The sequence below is a fragment of the Siniperca chuatsi genome, linkage group LG23 (assembly GCF_020085105.1).
Source record: "Siniperca chuatsi isolate FFG_IHB_CAS linkage group LG23, ASM2008510v1, whole genome shotgun sequence".
Classification (NCBI taxonomy): Eukaryota; Metazoa; Chordata; class Actinopteri; order Centrarchiformes; family Sinipercidae; genus Siniperca; species Siniperca chuatsi.
Genome location: NC_058064.1, coordinates 7,547,828 through 7,563,178, shown reverse-complemented (window position 1 = coordinate 7,563,178; position 15,351 = coordinate 7,547,828). Strand labels below are relative to the sequence as shown.

The following is a 15,351-nucleotide window of genomic DNA, read 5'->3' as shown; positions in this document are numbered from 1 at the left end:
TTTCAAGTTTCAGGATCCTTTAAAATTGTACCTTACATGTTTTTACATTCCAGGTTTACATTTTGCTAAGTTTCCTCTGAGATCTATTGTATACAGAAAAACAAAGGCCATGAGCTCTGCTGTGAGCTGAGGTAGCACAAAATGAATCCGAAAAATCAAATGAATGTGTCTACTAATAACTACAATACAAAGAGTGTCAAAGAGTAAAATCCAGAATTCAGAGCATGAAGTGGAATATTTCATTTGGAATAGATTTAAAAACAAAAGACCTGTGTTGAAAGGGTGATTCGGGGTTAAAAGAGGGGTATTTTCTACTTTCTGCAGTAGGCCACAGCACCATATGCCACTACTCCCACAACGGCTACTAAAGCAGCGCCTCCACACAGCAGCTCAGTGGGGCTTAGCGGTTTGGTCGTCTTTGGCAGAGCACTGGGCTCCGGCTTTTCTGGTGCTGTTTGAGAGGCTTCAACTGAATGTTCCTCCACATCTGAGAGGGGAATCTGTGAGAATTTTAGTTGCTTGAGACTCTCTATCGGAGGCTCTGCTGCCATCGGTGCAAGGATAGAAGGAGGGTGGAGCCCCTGAGTAGAATAAAGCTCCTCAGCTTCAGGGGTTGTGGTTGAAGGGACCGGAGTGGACGTAGTGGAGGGAGGATCGAACCTGACGATAGGCAGCGGAGGCAGGGCCATCGGTGGAACCACCTGCATGAACTCTGCAGGCTCCTTTTCCATGCAAGGCTCCTCTGCTGACACCAGGAGCTCCTCAGTTTCTGGGGTGTGGAGGTCTCGCTCCTCCTTCCTGAGCTCACCCAGCTCCCTCTCTCCACCTAAAACACTCAACACACTCGTCTGCAGCTCCTCATCCTCTTCCTCCTCTTCCTCTGTTCTCCTCGCCCTCTCCTCTGCGGCCTCCTTTTCTGCCTCCTCGAGCATCTCGACCTCCTCACGCTCCAGGTGGACCATGTCAAAGTTGGAGGAGTGGTTCTCCTCTCCGGCCAGAACCGCCCCGTCACTGCTGTCCAGGCTCTTAGTGTCCTCAGGGTCCACGTCGCCCATCGTGGACCAGGACTCTGCCAGCAGGCTCTCGCTCTGCCAGGGTCCAGGGCTCTCTGCCTGGGTCAGAGGCAGAGAAGCAGGGCTGGGGCTGAGGGAACCAGCCTCCCCGCCTCCTCCATCCCCCCTGCTGGACTCGACTGAGGCCTTTCCCTCCAGAATGAAGGCTGGCTGCTGCAGAGACAAAATAGATAACTTCAGAGGTGGGACAAACTCACAAGTAACTATACTTGTTACAATTATAAGGTACTTGTTTACTTGAGTATTTCCATTTTATGGTACTCTGCTACATTTCAGAGGGAAATATTGTACTTTTTACTTAAAACATACAATCAGTTTATAAAACACGATGCACTGTAAAATACCTGGAATATAAAGCAGTTACAATGACCTCCACTTTGACCAGTTGCAAGATTAAATACTGCTTACATGTTAATGCAGCAAAGATTATAATCCAATAACATAATAATATACACTGACTGGGGCCATTCTCCATAATGAGTACTTTTACTTTCGATACTCAAAGTACATTTTGCTGATAATAAGTCTGTACTTTTACTTGGGTACAATTTTGAATGCAGGACTTTTTCTTCTGTGTGGTATTGTTGATTAAACCTAAGTAATCGTTCTGAATACTTCTTCTTAAACTCCAAGTCACATTCCAAATCAAGACAGGTTAGTCCCAATTGCTAAACTTTCTGTTTCTGTTTCTGAATGTCATAGTCTGAGATATCTGCACTGCCAAACACACAATGTGATTAGCTGCTTTGGACTGTTTCAAAGTATATTTATTGTATGGAAAATGTTGAATTGATTCGCCACACACTTTTAAAAATAAAATCTAAAAGTTGGAGCAAAGTCACTGATTCATTGATGACAATTTGGGAAAGACTGTTATTCGGTTTCTTGCCAAGAGTTGGAGGAGAAGATCGATACCACTCTCATTCCACCTTTAAAGACACCTTTGGTAGCAAAATCCATCCACCATCATCTATAAAGCTCACTAATTAGCCAGGAAAGCTAATACATATTCTGGCACAATGAACAAGATATAATTAGTGAGCTTTAGTGGTGCTGGTAGCCAGATTTTGTTGTCTTTGGACAGAGCCAGGCTCCTGTTTCTCCCAGGACACTGAGAACCCAACACAGAGACTCCACCAATTTCCTCCAGGATTGTCTAATTTTTCTACAAATAAAAACTTCAGAATATCAGAATAATTTGAAAAAATTCTACACATAGTGGCTTTAATAAATAATAATGTGCAACATGCTCATCTACATTTGTCAGCGGGTCTGTGTTCTCAGTAACATCAGTGAGGCTGTGGTTGGAAAAAGTTGGTCACTGGCTGATCTGTATTGCAGCGGCTGTGACTATCTATAGCCTCGACCTGCATATCTTACTATGTTTAGGCACTATATACATCTCCATCTGTCACCTAAGAGTGGAAGCTATTTCAGTGATTTCACATGACGTGAGAGTAGGAACATAAAAGTGGAAGTGATATATCATTAGTTGTGGCTGAAACAGCAGTCCACCTCATTCTTACCAATACTGAGCTATTAACATTTCTTAACAAAATCTTAATATCTGTTTGCATAAATTCAGTCTCAAGGTCACCCCTTGTGCCACGTCTCTGCTTTGACTGCAGAAAGTATTCACCCCCATGCCAGCCCCCAGAATAGATACTCTCAACACTTGCTCTTCACTGTCCAGCGTTGTATCACGTTCAACATGTGGCCTGTCTGTGTTTCCTCTGCTTTCAGAATATGTCCCTTAACAGGGCTCTGCAGTGCGAGCATTTGAGGGAAAATTAGAAAAAGTATTTGGGCGCAAATAGATTAGTGGAGATTAGTGGATTGGAAAATATGGCTTTGGTGTAATTTATACTACTGTCCGTACTGTATATACCTGACCTATAGTATATTCATATGTATATCATTTAAATAACAGTCATACTGTACATATTCTTTATTATTTTCTTATAATATGTTTTAATATTCTTTAATATATTATTGTCAGTGTTGTATTTATGATTCTTGACCTGCAGTACTTGCTTTATCTTTTTTTATATTTCTACTATGTTTATTGTTTTGCACCAAAATACCAAAGCAAATTCCTTGTATGTGTAAACCTATTTGGCAATAAAGCTGATTCTGATTCTGATATTACTGTCTATACTATATTGTATACATTGTATTCATATCATACCTCCAGCTGTTTATTCTGTATATAATGCCTTACTATTGCCATTACTTGTACTTATACCTGCACTATATATTTTGCCTATTGTAACTGCTGCATATGTTCATACTGTATGTCTGTTACCGTTTATTCTATATATTACCACCACACAATTGTACATTACTGCTTTTTGCACTTCTAGTTAGATGCTAAACTCCATTTCATTGTCTCAGTACTTTATGGTCGCAGAGCCGAGAGGCCGCGGAGGAGAGGATGAACCCAGGTGAAGTGAAACATATTACTCGAGTTAACAACGACTATGATGGTCACTTCAATAAAACCTTTGCGAGTGAAAAGCTAATAAGAGTAGTTTATCAAAACACCTGTTAAACAAGCATGAACTTGAAGAAAAGCAAAATTTTTAACTGCTTTGCCGCAGTTTCACATTCACAACCGGTATGTTCAGAATCAGAATCAGCTTTATTGGCCAAGTATGTGTACACATACAAGGAGTTTGACTCCGGTTTTGCTCTGAGTGTACTTACACACAGAACAATTTACAGGAAGATAGGAATAGACATACAGCTAAAAACAACAAACATAGGTAACATTTAACTATAATGTATATACAAGTAAGTGAAAAAAGGTGTATATATAAAAATATGTAAAAAAACAACAACGACCAACAACATACAATGTCTATATACAAGTCGTTTTGTTTTCTGTGTAAGCCTTATTTGTGGCATATCTTAAAAATGAGCAGATTCTGGCAGACTTTCTGGCAGAGACGGCAGCTCCAATCCTCCCTCAGCAGCATCTGCTGCCCATCAACGAGTCCACATCAACAGTAAGACGGAGGACAGAGGACAGGATGAATAAGTGATAGTGCCTGATTTCTATGTTCTTCATTCTTTCATAAATTCACTCAAGTGTTTAATGTCAGAAATATTGTTTATTTTATTTCGATTTTTATAGGGTATAACTGACTTTATATAGTGACTTTGTTGTTCTAAATATTGCTGTTACTGCTCTAGAAATGTTTTATTATATTTCAAATATAAATGGATTCTAATCCTGTTCAGAATTTATTTGGTTATGGTTAAGTTAAGGTTAGTTTTAGTTATTTATAATTTTAGTAACTTCAAAAGTTGAACACTGAGCATAAATAGGTCCAATAGGATGTTTGAAAGGATTCAGATTAGATAAGCGAATCCGATACTGGATTTAGATAAAACACCATCAAACCCTAATTTCAAAAGCCTAAAAAGAATTAGTAGATTCTATGCTGTTTGAAAAGGGATGCATTGTGCTTCATGAATGCATCCTTTTCCCTGTTTGTTAGGTCCCAAGTACATCTTATGTTCCATAATTCTTTAGCAATCTCCTAGTTAACTCAGCTTGCCGCTGCGTCTTTTTTTTCCCATGCGTACTCTGTGTTCAAATGAATAAAACTGTGCCCCTGATTTTTTAATTCAGGGGAAGCACTGCCCCTCAAAATAAATGTAAGCGTAGAGCCCAACTTTCAAGGACAAATCCTTTAACAGCCTCTCCAGGGCTTGAATATAGTTTAATTTGCACTCAACCTTACATTAAGTTGTGAATCCAAAATCTAATAGGGGTTGCTGATTACTGCAGGCAAAATAAATAGTTGAAATTAGTGATAATTAGTAGCTGCAGCAGGAGGTGACATGTAAATGAGATTTGCCATTATGGGTAGTACTGTATTTCAATTTGCAAAAAGCTGCAGAATTTGCTGAAGAATATCTTTCTCTCCCTATGTTTCCTGCCTCGAGTTTTACTGTTATTATCTAATAAAGAGGTAAAATGTCAAAAGATTATCTCAAAAAATGCTGGTGATGCATGTAGAAATTAAATAAATGTACTGTACATATGCTGTCTGATTTTGACTGAATTGGTCCATAAAAACTTGCATTGCATTATTTACATTTACACCTGTAATGAAAGATAGAATATCTGGATCTTTGGTTTGGGAACCACCACGGGGTCACAAGATGAATCTGAGGGGTCAAAAGTAGAACAAAAAGATTTTTCATCTTGAGGCCTCTAAAAATACTCATAGCTCATAGAAATGTGTAACTTTTGATGAGTGAAATTTGGTTCTTTTTAATGGCTCACAAGCCCAAAAGGTTGAGGACCACTGATATAGACTGTGTCTGCAAACATACATATCAGAAGTTCTGGCTTTGAATTGCCTTCCTTTCTTCTTTAGCTCATCTACTTGCCCTTAAAAAACTTGACCAAGCCTCTTGTGTGGCTTTGGGATTCGTCCCTACCTCAGTGCAGTCTCGATAGAACTAAACATTATGTGTAAATAGATCCTAATATTACTGTTAATACTGTTGGTAAAGTATGTTTTCAATTTGAAAAACACTGTTTCTTTTGTGTTTCCTCACAGGGGAAAGCAGACCCCCTTCCTACCTGTTATGCAACATCATGGTACTTTTTGTGAAATAAAACCTTCTGACTCTGAGTCCAGCAGCTGGACGAAATCAATAAAAAGGCTTATTAAGCCTTGAATAAATATTTCCAGAACACAGCGGTGCCTTGTAGAGCTAAATCACCTGATTATTAATGGCCAGATTCGTGTTTCAGCATTCAAATCTGTTAAATCTACCTTTTTGTTATTTATGATTTGGATACTTTGTATGCAATCATTTTTCTCATGCTTTCATGACTAAAATCCTTGCTGTCGTATCACTCCACCCCTTCCAGAGTGAGCAGGCTGAAACAGACACCTCCCAGACGTCACTCATTTAATGACCAACTAGCTGCCATATTGTCTGTTCCAAGCTGTGCGTCCTGCAGACCTGTGCAGACGTCAAATCACAGTGACACAGCTGCCTGAAACATTAAAGTTGGCCACATAAACATTTTAAAATCCCTTGACTTGTCTGTGTCCCTGCCTGCTAAGAAACCAATCAACCTTTTCTACTCTGTCATCCTCCTTTACTTACTGGCCTACTTGAGTAATTGGATTCCCATTGATCCTATCCCAGCGATAACAGACTCATGGTGAAGTAAATGATCAGGCAGATTTAGGGCACTCTTTCTGTGCTAAACTGTGATGAGGACAGAGTGATATCATATACCAGATTTTACAAAAGGTCAGCTTTCAATGTCAAAGCGGGAGAATTGGTTGACAAGACCAACCAGCTCTTCATGGCAGTTTTTCTGTCTTGTGCAAGGTGATATTTTGCCCTTCACATCAGTGACCCATAATGACTATTCTAACACTGACATGTTTACAGATGACACACTTTTAACAAAGCATGGCACACGCCAAAAAAATCAGATCACATTCATGATTCAAGCCACAGTCTACATTCTTCTTCTTCAGACTTTCTTTCTTTCTTCTGATTTCAGGCTTTGCTCAAACTTTCTGCCATGTGAATAAAAAAAAAAAGAAAAAACAACATGCTAGCATACCTGCGTCCTCTTGGTGCAGTGCTGAAGGAGTTGCTAGATGAGAAGCAGATGCTGGAGATCAAAGCGAGATGTGCTTTCAGACACGACGCCACAAAACAACAGACAGGCAGACATGCACGCTGTAGCTGACACAGGAATAACAAGCTGGACAAGCTGTGCAAAAGTCTCTCCCTCTCTCTCTCTCCCTCCCTCTCTCCCTCTCACACCCCACTTCCCAAATCCATGACATAACAGTTGGCCGGAGAGCAGTCAGTAGTGACTTTGCTGTCTGTTCAGAGTGAGAAAGACTATGAATAATGTAAGTAAATAGAGACAGAATGACAGTTTAGCTCTTGAATCCGACTTTAACCCGTGTGTTCACAGTCTCTGAAAGGTCAACAGAGGTCAGTGGGTAACTGTTTTCACTCAGGTAAACAGTCTGTGGAGTTTTATGTTCACTGTCCAAACAGCAGATTATCAGTCAGTCAACAGTTTGATGTGAGCCGGTGACACCGAGTGGAAAACGCATGTCAGATAGGGAGAAAAGTTATTTCTAAAGCTGAAATTCCAAGTTCTGCTTCCCTCTACTGGCAAGACGTGTTACAAGACTGGAAACTATGGCAGGAGGCTTTTGTATGGTACCCTTGCACAGCACCAACATGCCTATATTGTGTACATATGCACAGTTTGCATAATGTCTCCCATTAAATTGTGATTTTCAGGAGTCAAATTAAAACATACTTTTACTCACTGGCCTTTAACTGTGCCTAACCTCACCTGCTCCTGTATTTCCTATTTTCTCCTTCGTGTGACCATATGATATTAAACTTTTGTTTAATTTAATTTTCTCTTTTCTCTACCTCTCTTTTGTTCTGTTTTCTCTCTGTGCCATAAAACACTTTGGATCAACTGTGTTGTGTGTTAAGTGCTGTGTAAATAAAGTTGAGTGAAGTTGAGTAATGCACAAAAAACCCAGAGAAATCATAGTAAAATTCAGAATAAGAGTTTGCAAATACAACAGAAAAATATGTATATTTTAGTAACGCCAAGCAAATTAAAGAGCATATAAAGTAAAATACAAAGTTGATAAAGTTGGTTCACTTACTTTCATTTTCTGGAGCTTTAGACTAAATCTCACGGCCGTGTTCAGGTGCTTGATAATAGTGTCCTTCACTCTTATACGTTACAGCTCCTACTACTACTAAACACAGAGAATTAGTTTAGTAATTTAGAAATTCTTAAGTATAATGGTCACTATAAACTCACTGTTAGTATCATAGCTGCTACTTCTCCATTGGAAGATTTTACACCAAATTAAATTACATAGATTTTTAGTTTGTAAACATAAAATTGTCTTAGTTTAAAGTTTAAATTTATTTGTCATTTTGCTGAAATCCCGTTTCTTCAGGAGCAGATTAAATATAATACAAAAATGTCATGTCATGTCATGTACAATATATGAATAACAAAGATTTTTGTTTTGTTTTATACTCAAGTATTAAAACTAATATATGGCAAAAATAATTTCATATAACAGTGAATATATGAACAATACAATTAATGATAAACTTTATTTGTACAGCAGTTTTCTTAACAAAGTTACAAAGTGATCTACAGGGAAAAGGGAAAAAAGCAAACATAAAACCAAAGCAAATGCAAATAAAAACAATGAGATCATGAAAAACAATGATAATCAAACACAAGAGGATTTATTGTCAGGAACTGACAATAAATCAACTATCATTTTCCTAGTTTCCTCTTTTCTACATTAGGATGAGCTAGTCTCTTGTTCTCGCACCTGATTGGCTGCTCGGCCGGAAGTAAACATCATGTGATGTCGCAAATCAGCTGATCCTCCGTAGACATCTTTACTTGTCACGACTGCGGCGATTAATTCATACCTCCTCGTCTGTGATTTTCGGGTAAATAAGCATCGATTTAACGCACACATTGCAGAAATAAAGCCTCCTTGTTGTTAATGACGATCTCTTTAATCTCCCAGCCGTTTTAATTTGTGTTATTTTTCCTCGCAGGCCCGAGCGGATCTTTGACAGTTGCAATCATGGCGCTCAGCGATGCCGATGTACAGAAGCAGGTAATGAAGCGTTTTAACCTTCAAAAAATAACACCACTCCTCCGTTTCTCTCCAGTTACTGTGGAAGTGCTTTTTAAGTTACCAGGTGTCTCATTACAACACTGAGAAATGTTTCTAGTAGCTGTAATATTTGCTGGAAGTGTGTGTGAGTCGATGCGAATGACATTGAGAGAGCTGCAGTAGATTAGTATCGAAATAAACATAAGCTAAAATACAATATTTGGGGTGTTTTTGAATGCCGGTTTTGTACGTACGAATGCTTGTTATACAGAAATAAGCAGCCATTTTGAAGCTAGTGTTGTGTGGAAGTAATATCTGAGATGTAGAGGGTCATATTTCCAAATGATCACATGATGAACACATGCCAGGGCCTGATGAGGAACTGGGAATGAGTGAGCCACTGTCTGGGTACTTCAATGGGAAATCTTAGCATGCAAACACTGAGAATAACCTCCAAAAGGGTTCATGTAAAGCTGCAGAAGTGAGCTGTACAGTTTGGGTCAAGTGTTCCTAAGCAAAATGGACAGAAACATTCCTCACCACCGTGACAGAGCCAGTTCACAGCAGGGTGAGGAATCATTTCTGGGTTTCATCACGAGAGCCATGACAGTTTGCAGTACTTTCCGTTCATGCTTAAGAAGGAATAATGCTTCACAGTGAAGTCGTGTGCATGTAAAACCCTAAACACGTTAGGAAATCTAAATCTGATGTTCGTAAGGAAGCCCAGTGTTGTTTTTCATGAATCTTTCTTCCTGTCTGCAGATCAAGCACATGATGGCCTTCATCGAACAGGAGGCCAATGAGAAGGCAGAAGAAATTGATGCAAAGGTAAAATCACACAGGGCTGTAGACAGTGTTTAGAATGAATGATTAAGATGGGTTTTTTAGTAGTTTGTGGACATTTTATGCCTTTTATTAATGAGTCATCAGTAGAGAGGTGGCAGGAAATGAGAGGAGAGAGAAATAGGGAACCTTAAACCTCTAGACCACCAATTAGTTTTAAATGTATGGGCTGGGAACCTTACCAAAAACAGAGAACAAAAAAACAAATATAAACTCATTCATTTATCAAAATCAAGCCTGTGATGTAGCAATTTATGGCCTTTTAGTTTGAAGTTTTCTTGTCGTGTCATTGATTGTCAGTGTTCATTTAATCCTTTATTTAAACAGGATGTGTCATTGATATCAAAATCCCCTTTTCAAGAGAGACCTGTGCACAAGAATATACGATAAGATAAGATAAGATAGAACTTTATTTATCCTGAGGGAAATTGTTGAGCAGCAGTTGCAGTACAAAGTAGGAAAGAGTGCAAATATAAGAGTATCATTAAAAAAATGTCCAAAGTCCAAAATATACACAATGCCAAAAATACAAACAACATTAACAGTGAGGATCATAAGTTGCTCATATGTCAAGTTGCTTCTTGGTGAGATGCATATAACTATGTGTGCACAATATCAAATCCCAAGTACAGGTACGTGTATATGGTTAATTCAAAATGTTCAATGATTATGTGCACGATATTGCACGTGTTGCTATACATATACGTAATAAGCATAGACAGACACAGGAATTCACAACATCAGACAGTTTACATACATATTAGACATTGATTCCACATTAAAGAGAACTTTACTTTCAAACTGTTGAGTATTGAGTATAATGTTTCAAAATACAGTCCTCACCATCAGAGACTTTTCATGTGTGAGACTCACCACTAGAGGCACTAAATGCACAGTAAGTACAAATATGAACAGGTCTTTTGCCAGATTTCACAAAATGTGAACCTCTTGACATTTTAGGAAATTATCTTACACCTGACATATAACTTATATTTTTTAGAAAGTTGACATCTTCCAGAACCTCTAAGTAACATCAATACAACCAACTGTTGTTTAAACTTATTGCTGTGGAAGCTGGGTTATAAAAATATTTATATAAGGCTGAAAATCAAATGTCCTTTTTCACTGATGGAGCTTTGAGAGAATTTGGACATAGAATCATACAAAACTTGAGATATACTTTGTGTATATACAGTATATACCATTAGACCATTAGTGTCTTTATATTTTACATTTGAGAAAAAATAAACATGATCTTTAGTTATAGTACATGGGTATATGTAATAGTTTTCTTTTAATCTAATCTGTTTGATTATATTTCAAATTTGAATTGATAATTTGTAGATTTTAATTGCATTTTTTAACTTGAAATTTGAAAAGTGCTCTATAAATAAAGATGATGATGATGATGATGATTATTATTATTATTATTATTATTATTATTATTATTATTATTATTATTAACATGTAATTTTTAGATGTACAAACACAGAGCCAAAATAGATTCCCCTTTCTGGTTTAGTTAAAATGTTATAAAATATAGCATTAACTCTAAAATTCTAGCAGTCCCATTACAGTACATCAATCAATGCTATTTGTAGTGCTGAAATGATTAGTTGATTAATGCATTAGTAGCTTGACAGAAAATTAATCACCAACTACTTTAATAATAATATTATTATAATAATAATTTAATAGAAAAAGTACATTAAATGTCAAAAATTCTCTGTTTCTAGCTTCTCAGATATGAGAATTAGCTGTTAGTCAGATAAAACATGCTATTTTATGACATCACCTCGGTCTCTGGGAAATTGTTGGCATTTTCACTATTTCATTAACCAATTGATTGATTAATGGCAAAAAATATTCCACAGACTCATCGATAATGAAAATAATTCTCAGTTGCAGCCCTATTTATTTGTAAATATAGCTGAATTTGTGTAGGAAGTTTTGTGCCATATTTGTAGATTAAAAGGTTAAGGCCTTTCAGATTTTGACATTTAATCACAACACTACAATCAGACCAATCAGTATAATTATTTAAATAACACATGACACTGATTTGAAATCCATTCTCCCATCAGATTTTGTGAAAAACGTGTCTTTAATGTCACAAATTAAACCTTTTTTTAAAGCAACCTTTAATTATAGTGACTCCAACGTAAGTGCAAAGATGCGCTGATTAATGATCACAAAAACAATGTTATGATGGAGGACTTCTTGCCGAGTGGACTGTGTCTCCTCTTGCAGGCAGAAGAAGAGTTCAACATCGAGAAGGGCCGTCTGGTCCAGACTCAGAGGCTGAAGATAATGGAGTACTATGAGAAGAAGGAGAAGCAGATTGAGCAGCAGAAGAAAATGTGAGTCATAGCGAAAAATCGCAGGACGCTTCAAGTCCTCCCTTCCTCAATCCGGCCATTTTAAGAACAAAGAAATATCTGTATGTGTGACACAGAGTTTCTGTAATTTTATTTAGTCACTTCGTCCTACAATAAGTCTTTTGTAAGCTGCCCCAAACAGTCTTAAGTGTTTCCGCAAGAACAAACATACCTGTAGTCCCACTAAGAAATCTAAATAGACCCTATGTGTGTGTTATTTGTCTACTTTACAGTCAAATGTCAAACCTGATGAACCAGGCTCGACTGAAGGTGCTGAAAGCCCGGGATGATATGATCTCAGTAAGCAGGCATACATCATTTTGTCATCACACTGTCGTTTTTTATTTACACGAGAGAGTTGTAACTACTAACTAACACCGTCTTCTGTGTAAGTAATAGAAACCTTGTGTGTATTTGTGCCCTTAGGAAATGCTTAATGAGGCCCGCCAAAGGCTCGTTAACATCGCAAAAGACCCAGCCAGGTATCCAGCTCTGATGGACGGATTGATCTTACAGGTTAGTTATGCTCTCAGATACTATACATTCAGATGCCAGTTTATTAGGTACACCTAGCTAAAGCTAATGCAGTCTAATACAACATTACAATCTTGCACATTGCATATATTCTTTATACTTGTACTGTGAACTTATGCACATTCCCTGGTCAATATTTTGCACATTCCTGCACAAAACTGTACAGCTCTTTCATTTTTAAAAACAGTTATATTGTACACATTGTTTATAATATTTCTTTTATATTTTATTGTCAGTTTTCTATTTATGCTTGTTGACTTTTTATCTTATTTTTATTTTCTCTATTTTCTGTTACTATGTTTATTGTTATGCACCAAAACACCAAAGCAAATTCTTTGTATGTGAAAAGCTACTTGGCAATAAACCTGATTCTGATTGTACTGCATTATACTGAGAGGTATTTCTGATATTACGTCCACCCCATTTATATCAATGAGGGTACTGCACCACAAACTACATCCTGCAAACTAACCATACAGTTAAATCAACTCTCTCTGAATCAGTTTCATCAAAAACTGAACATTATAACCTTCATGAAGGGAAGATTTATTGTAGGACTGTTGTATTAGACTGCAGTAGTTTTAGCTAAGTGTACCTAATAAACTGCCAGCTGAGTGTATATGTTCATGGGGATGCTGTTATTAAAAACTGAGGTTTGATAATCTTTTCATAATCTTTCATATCAGGGATTCTATCAGCTTCTGGAGCCCAAAGTGACTATTCGCTGCCGTAAACAGGACGTGCAGTTGGTACAGGTGAGTAAATTAGCGCGTGCATGTTTAAATTTACATCTATATTTATTGATTCAGCAGATGCTTTTGTCCAGAGCCACTGTAGATCAAGAAGAGAGCGTGAGAGAGCATGTTAGTCTCAGAAGAAGTACAGTAGGGCAATTTATTTTATTTTATTTTTTATTTTTGAAGACAGAGGAGGATTCTGCTGAGTGAATCGAGTTAAAATCTAATTAAAATTGTATTGTGACTCTTGTCTTTCAGGCATCCATCCAGAGGAATATTGTTATATATAAAGCAGCTGTGAAGACCAACCTGGAGGTCCGCATCGACCAGGACAACTTCATCTCCCCAGACATGTAAGCAGCATCACATTTGAAATATAAATCAAACTTTACCAAATAAAATTTACTCCTGAAGACTTCGATGAGTATTTTCTCAAATTGATTTGTGTTTGTCTTCCGTCAGTTCTGGAGGTGTTGAGATCTATAACGGCAACGGGAAGATCAAGGTGGCCAACACCCTGGAGAACAGACTGGACCTCATGGCTCAGCAGGTAGGAAACAGAGAAAGCTCATATTATCAGTCTCAGACCAGACGTTGTTTAAATATACATCATAAATACTCCTTCTTGTGTCATTTTTAGCCTCTCATTGTGTATGCATGTTATTCCCAATTTTTTAAGTTTACAATCCCATTTTTTTAAAATTCTGATCTTGTGTCATCTTTCGTGTTGTCTGTTGTATGATGCCAGGACACTCCTTGAAAAATAAATTTTTAGTCTCAATAAGACTTTCCTAGTTAGATAAAGGTCCAATAAATTACAGATAATAAACAATAATTTAGTCTCCTGCTAAATTTTTGTATGTTTGACTTTCCTCATATTCCTGCAGTTTTGTAGTTCTGAATAAAGCTGAAACGAACAATTGATCAGTCAACTGATAGAAAAATAATCAGCAACTATTTTGATAATCGATTGTTTTAGTCATTTTTCGAGCAAAAATGCCAAACTTTCCATAGCTCCAGCTTCTCAAATGTGTATCTTTTGGGTTTTGGACTTTTGGCCATACAAAACTAACAATTTTAAAATGTCACCTCAGGTTTTAGGAATTTGTGTGGGGCATTTATTTATTTTTTACTATTTTACAACATTTTATAGACCAAATGATGAGTCGAGAAAATAATCGGCAGATTAATCGTTAGTTGCAGCCCTACTTATAAACCATGTGTTTCTGTGTTTGCAGATGATGCCTGAAATCCGAGTGGCTCTCTTTGGTGCCAACCCAAACCGCAAGTTTATGGACTGAGTAGCTCTGCTGTATTAGAGAAAAACTCTCCTTTTTATTTTTTATTTTGTCATATGAAAGACAAGTCATTCCTCTGTCTGTGAAACCAATTTTCGATGCAAAAGAGACGTATTGTTGTTGTGTGATATATTGCTGTATTTGTCTGTGCATTAAGGGACATGATAGACACTGCAACTCAACATTACAGATGTGCGTCGTGGGTACTGCACAGTTGTAGTGACTGGTTTATTCTGCTGCTTCCCCTTTTGAGGGTCTCAGTTTACACTGATTAGTCAGGGATGACGGGATCGGGTGATTGGCTGGATGTTTAACAGATTGTCCTCTAATTGGATCAGTTTTCAGGACAAGCATCTGTGTCACAGTTTTCCCAGTTTCATTAACCTCTGTCCCACGTTATAAGTTGCATGGGGCATTGTGTTGCTAATGGGTGTCTGCTCCAACCAATCACAGAGAAAAAAAAAAAAAGCATCCTAGAAACAAAACTGAAAAGGCCGTACATGACCTTACAGAGTTAATTTATTGATGTTATATCGACTGTACGTTATTCTGTCATGACGAGTGGGGGTTATCATTCCAGAGGGTGCACTGTATGTATATGAGGTTTCCAGATTAAATTATACGTATGTTGGTTGTTGTTTTTTGTTTTATTTCTTTTTTTGATTGTCTCAAACAGAAAATGTTATCTTGTGGAAATGTAAAACATAATAAAATATAAATCATTAGTATCACTTTTCTGCTCTTTTTGGCTCATACAATGTCCTCACTGCTAAGCGATTCATGCTTTATTCATTAGTTTATCACAT

The 15,351-nt window shown here is 37.4% G+C and overlaps 2 protein-coding genes across 2 annotated transcripts; one reads left to right on the top strand and one right to left on the bottom strand.

The window, feature by feature from the left end:
• si:ch211-214j24.14 (uncharacterized protein LOC559160 homolog) lies at positions 1 to 6,852 on the bottom strand. The gene is made up of 2 exons (XM_044186704.1): positions 6,682 to 6,852; positions 1 to 1,226 (listed from the first exon to the last, which is right to left on the bottom strand). The coding sequence occupies exon 2, from the start codon at positions 1,053 to 1,055 to the stop codon at positions 312 to 314; it is 744 nt and encodes a 247-aa protein (XP_044042639.1). The 5' UTR covers positions 1,056 to 1,226; positions 6,682 to 6,852; the 3' UTR covers positions 1 to 311.
• A 1,589-nt stretch (positions 6,853 to 8,441) lies between these two features.
• Positions 8,442 to 15,276, top strand: atp6v1e1b (ATPase H+ transporting V1 subunit E1b). The gene is made up of 10 exons (XM_044185527.1): positions 8,442 to 8,582; positions 8,694 to 8,755; positions 9,518 to 9,583; positions 11,849 to 11,958; positions 12,210 to 12,276; positions 12,403 to 12,492; positions 13,197 to 13,265; positions 13,506 to 13,600; positions 13,710 to 13,797; positions 14,486 to 15,276. Exons 2-10 carry the CDS (start codon positions 8,723 to 8,725, stop codon positions 14,546 to 14,548), a joined length of 681 nt encoding a protein of 226 aa, XP_044041462.1. The 5' UTR covers positions 8,442 to 8,582; positions 8,694 to 8,722; the 3' UTR covers positions 14,549 to 15,276.
• Positions 15,277 to 15,351: the final 75 nt, after the last annotated feature.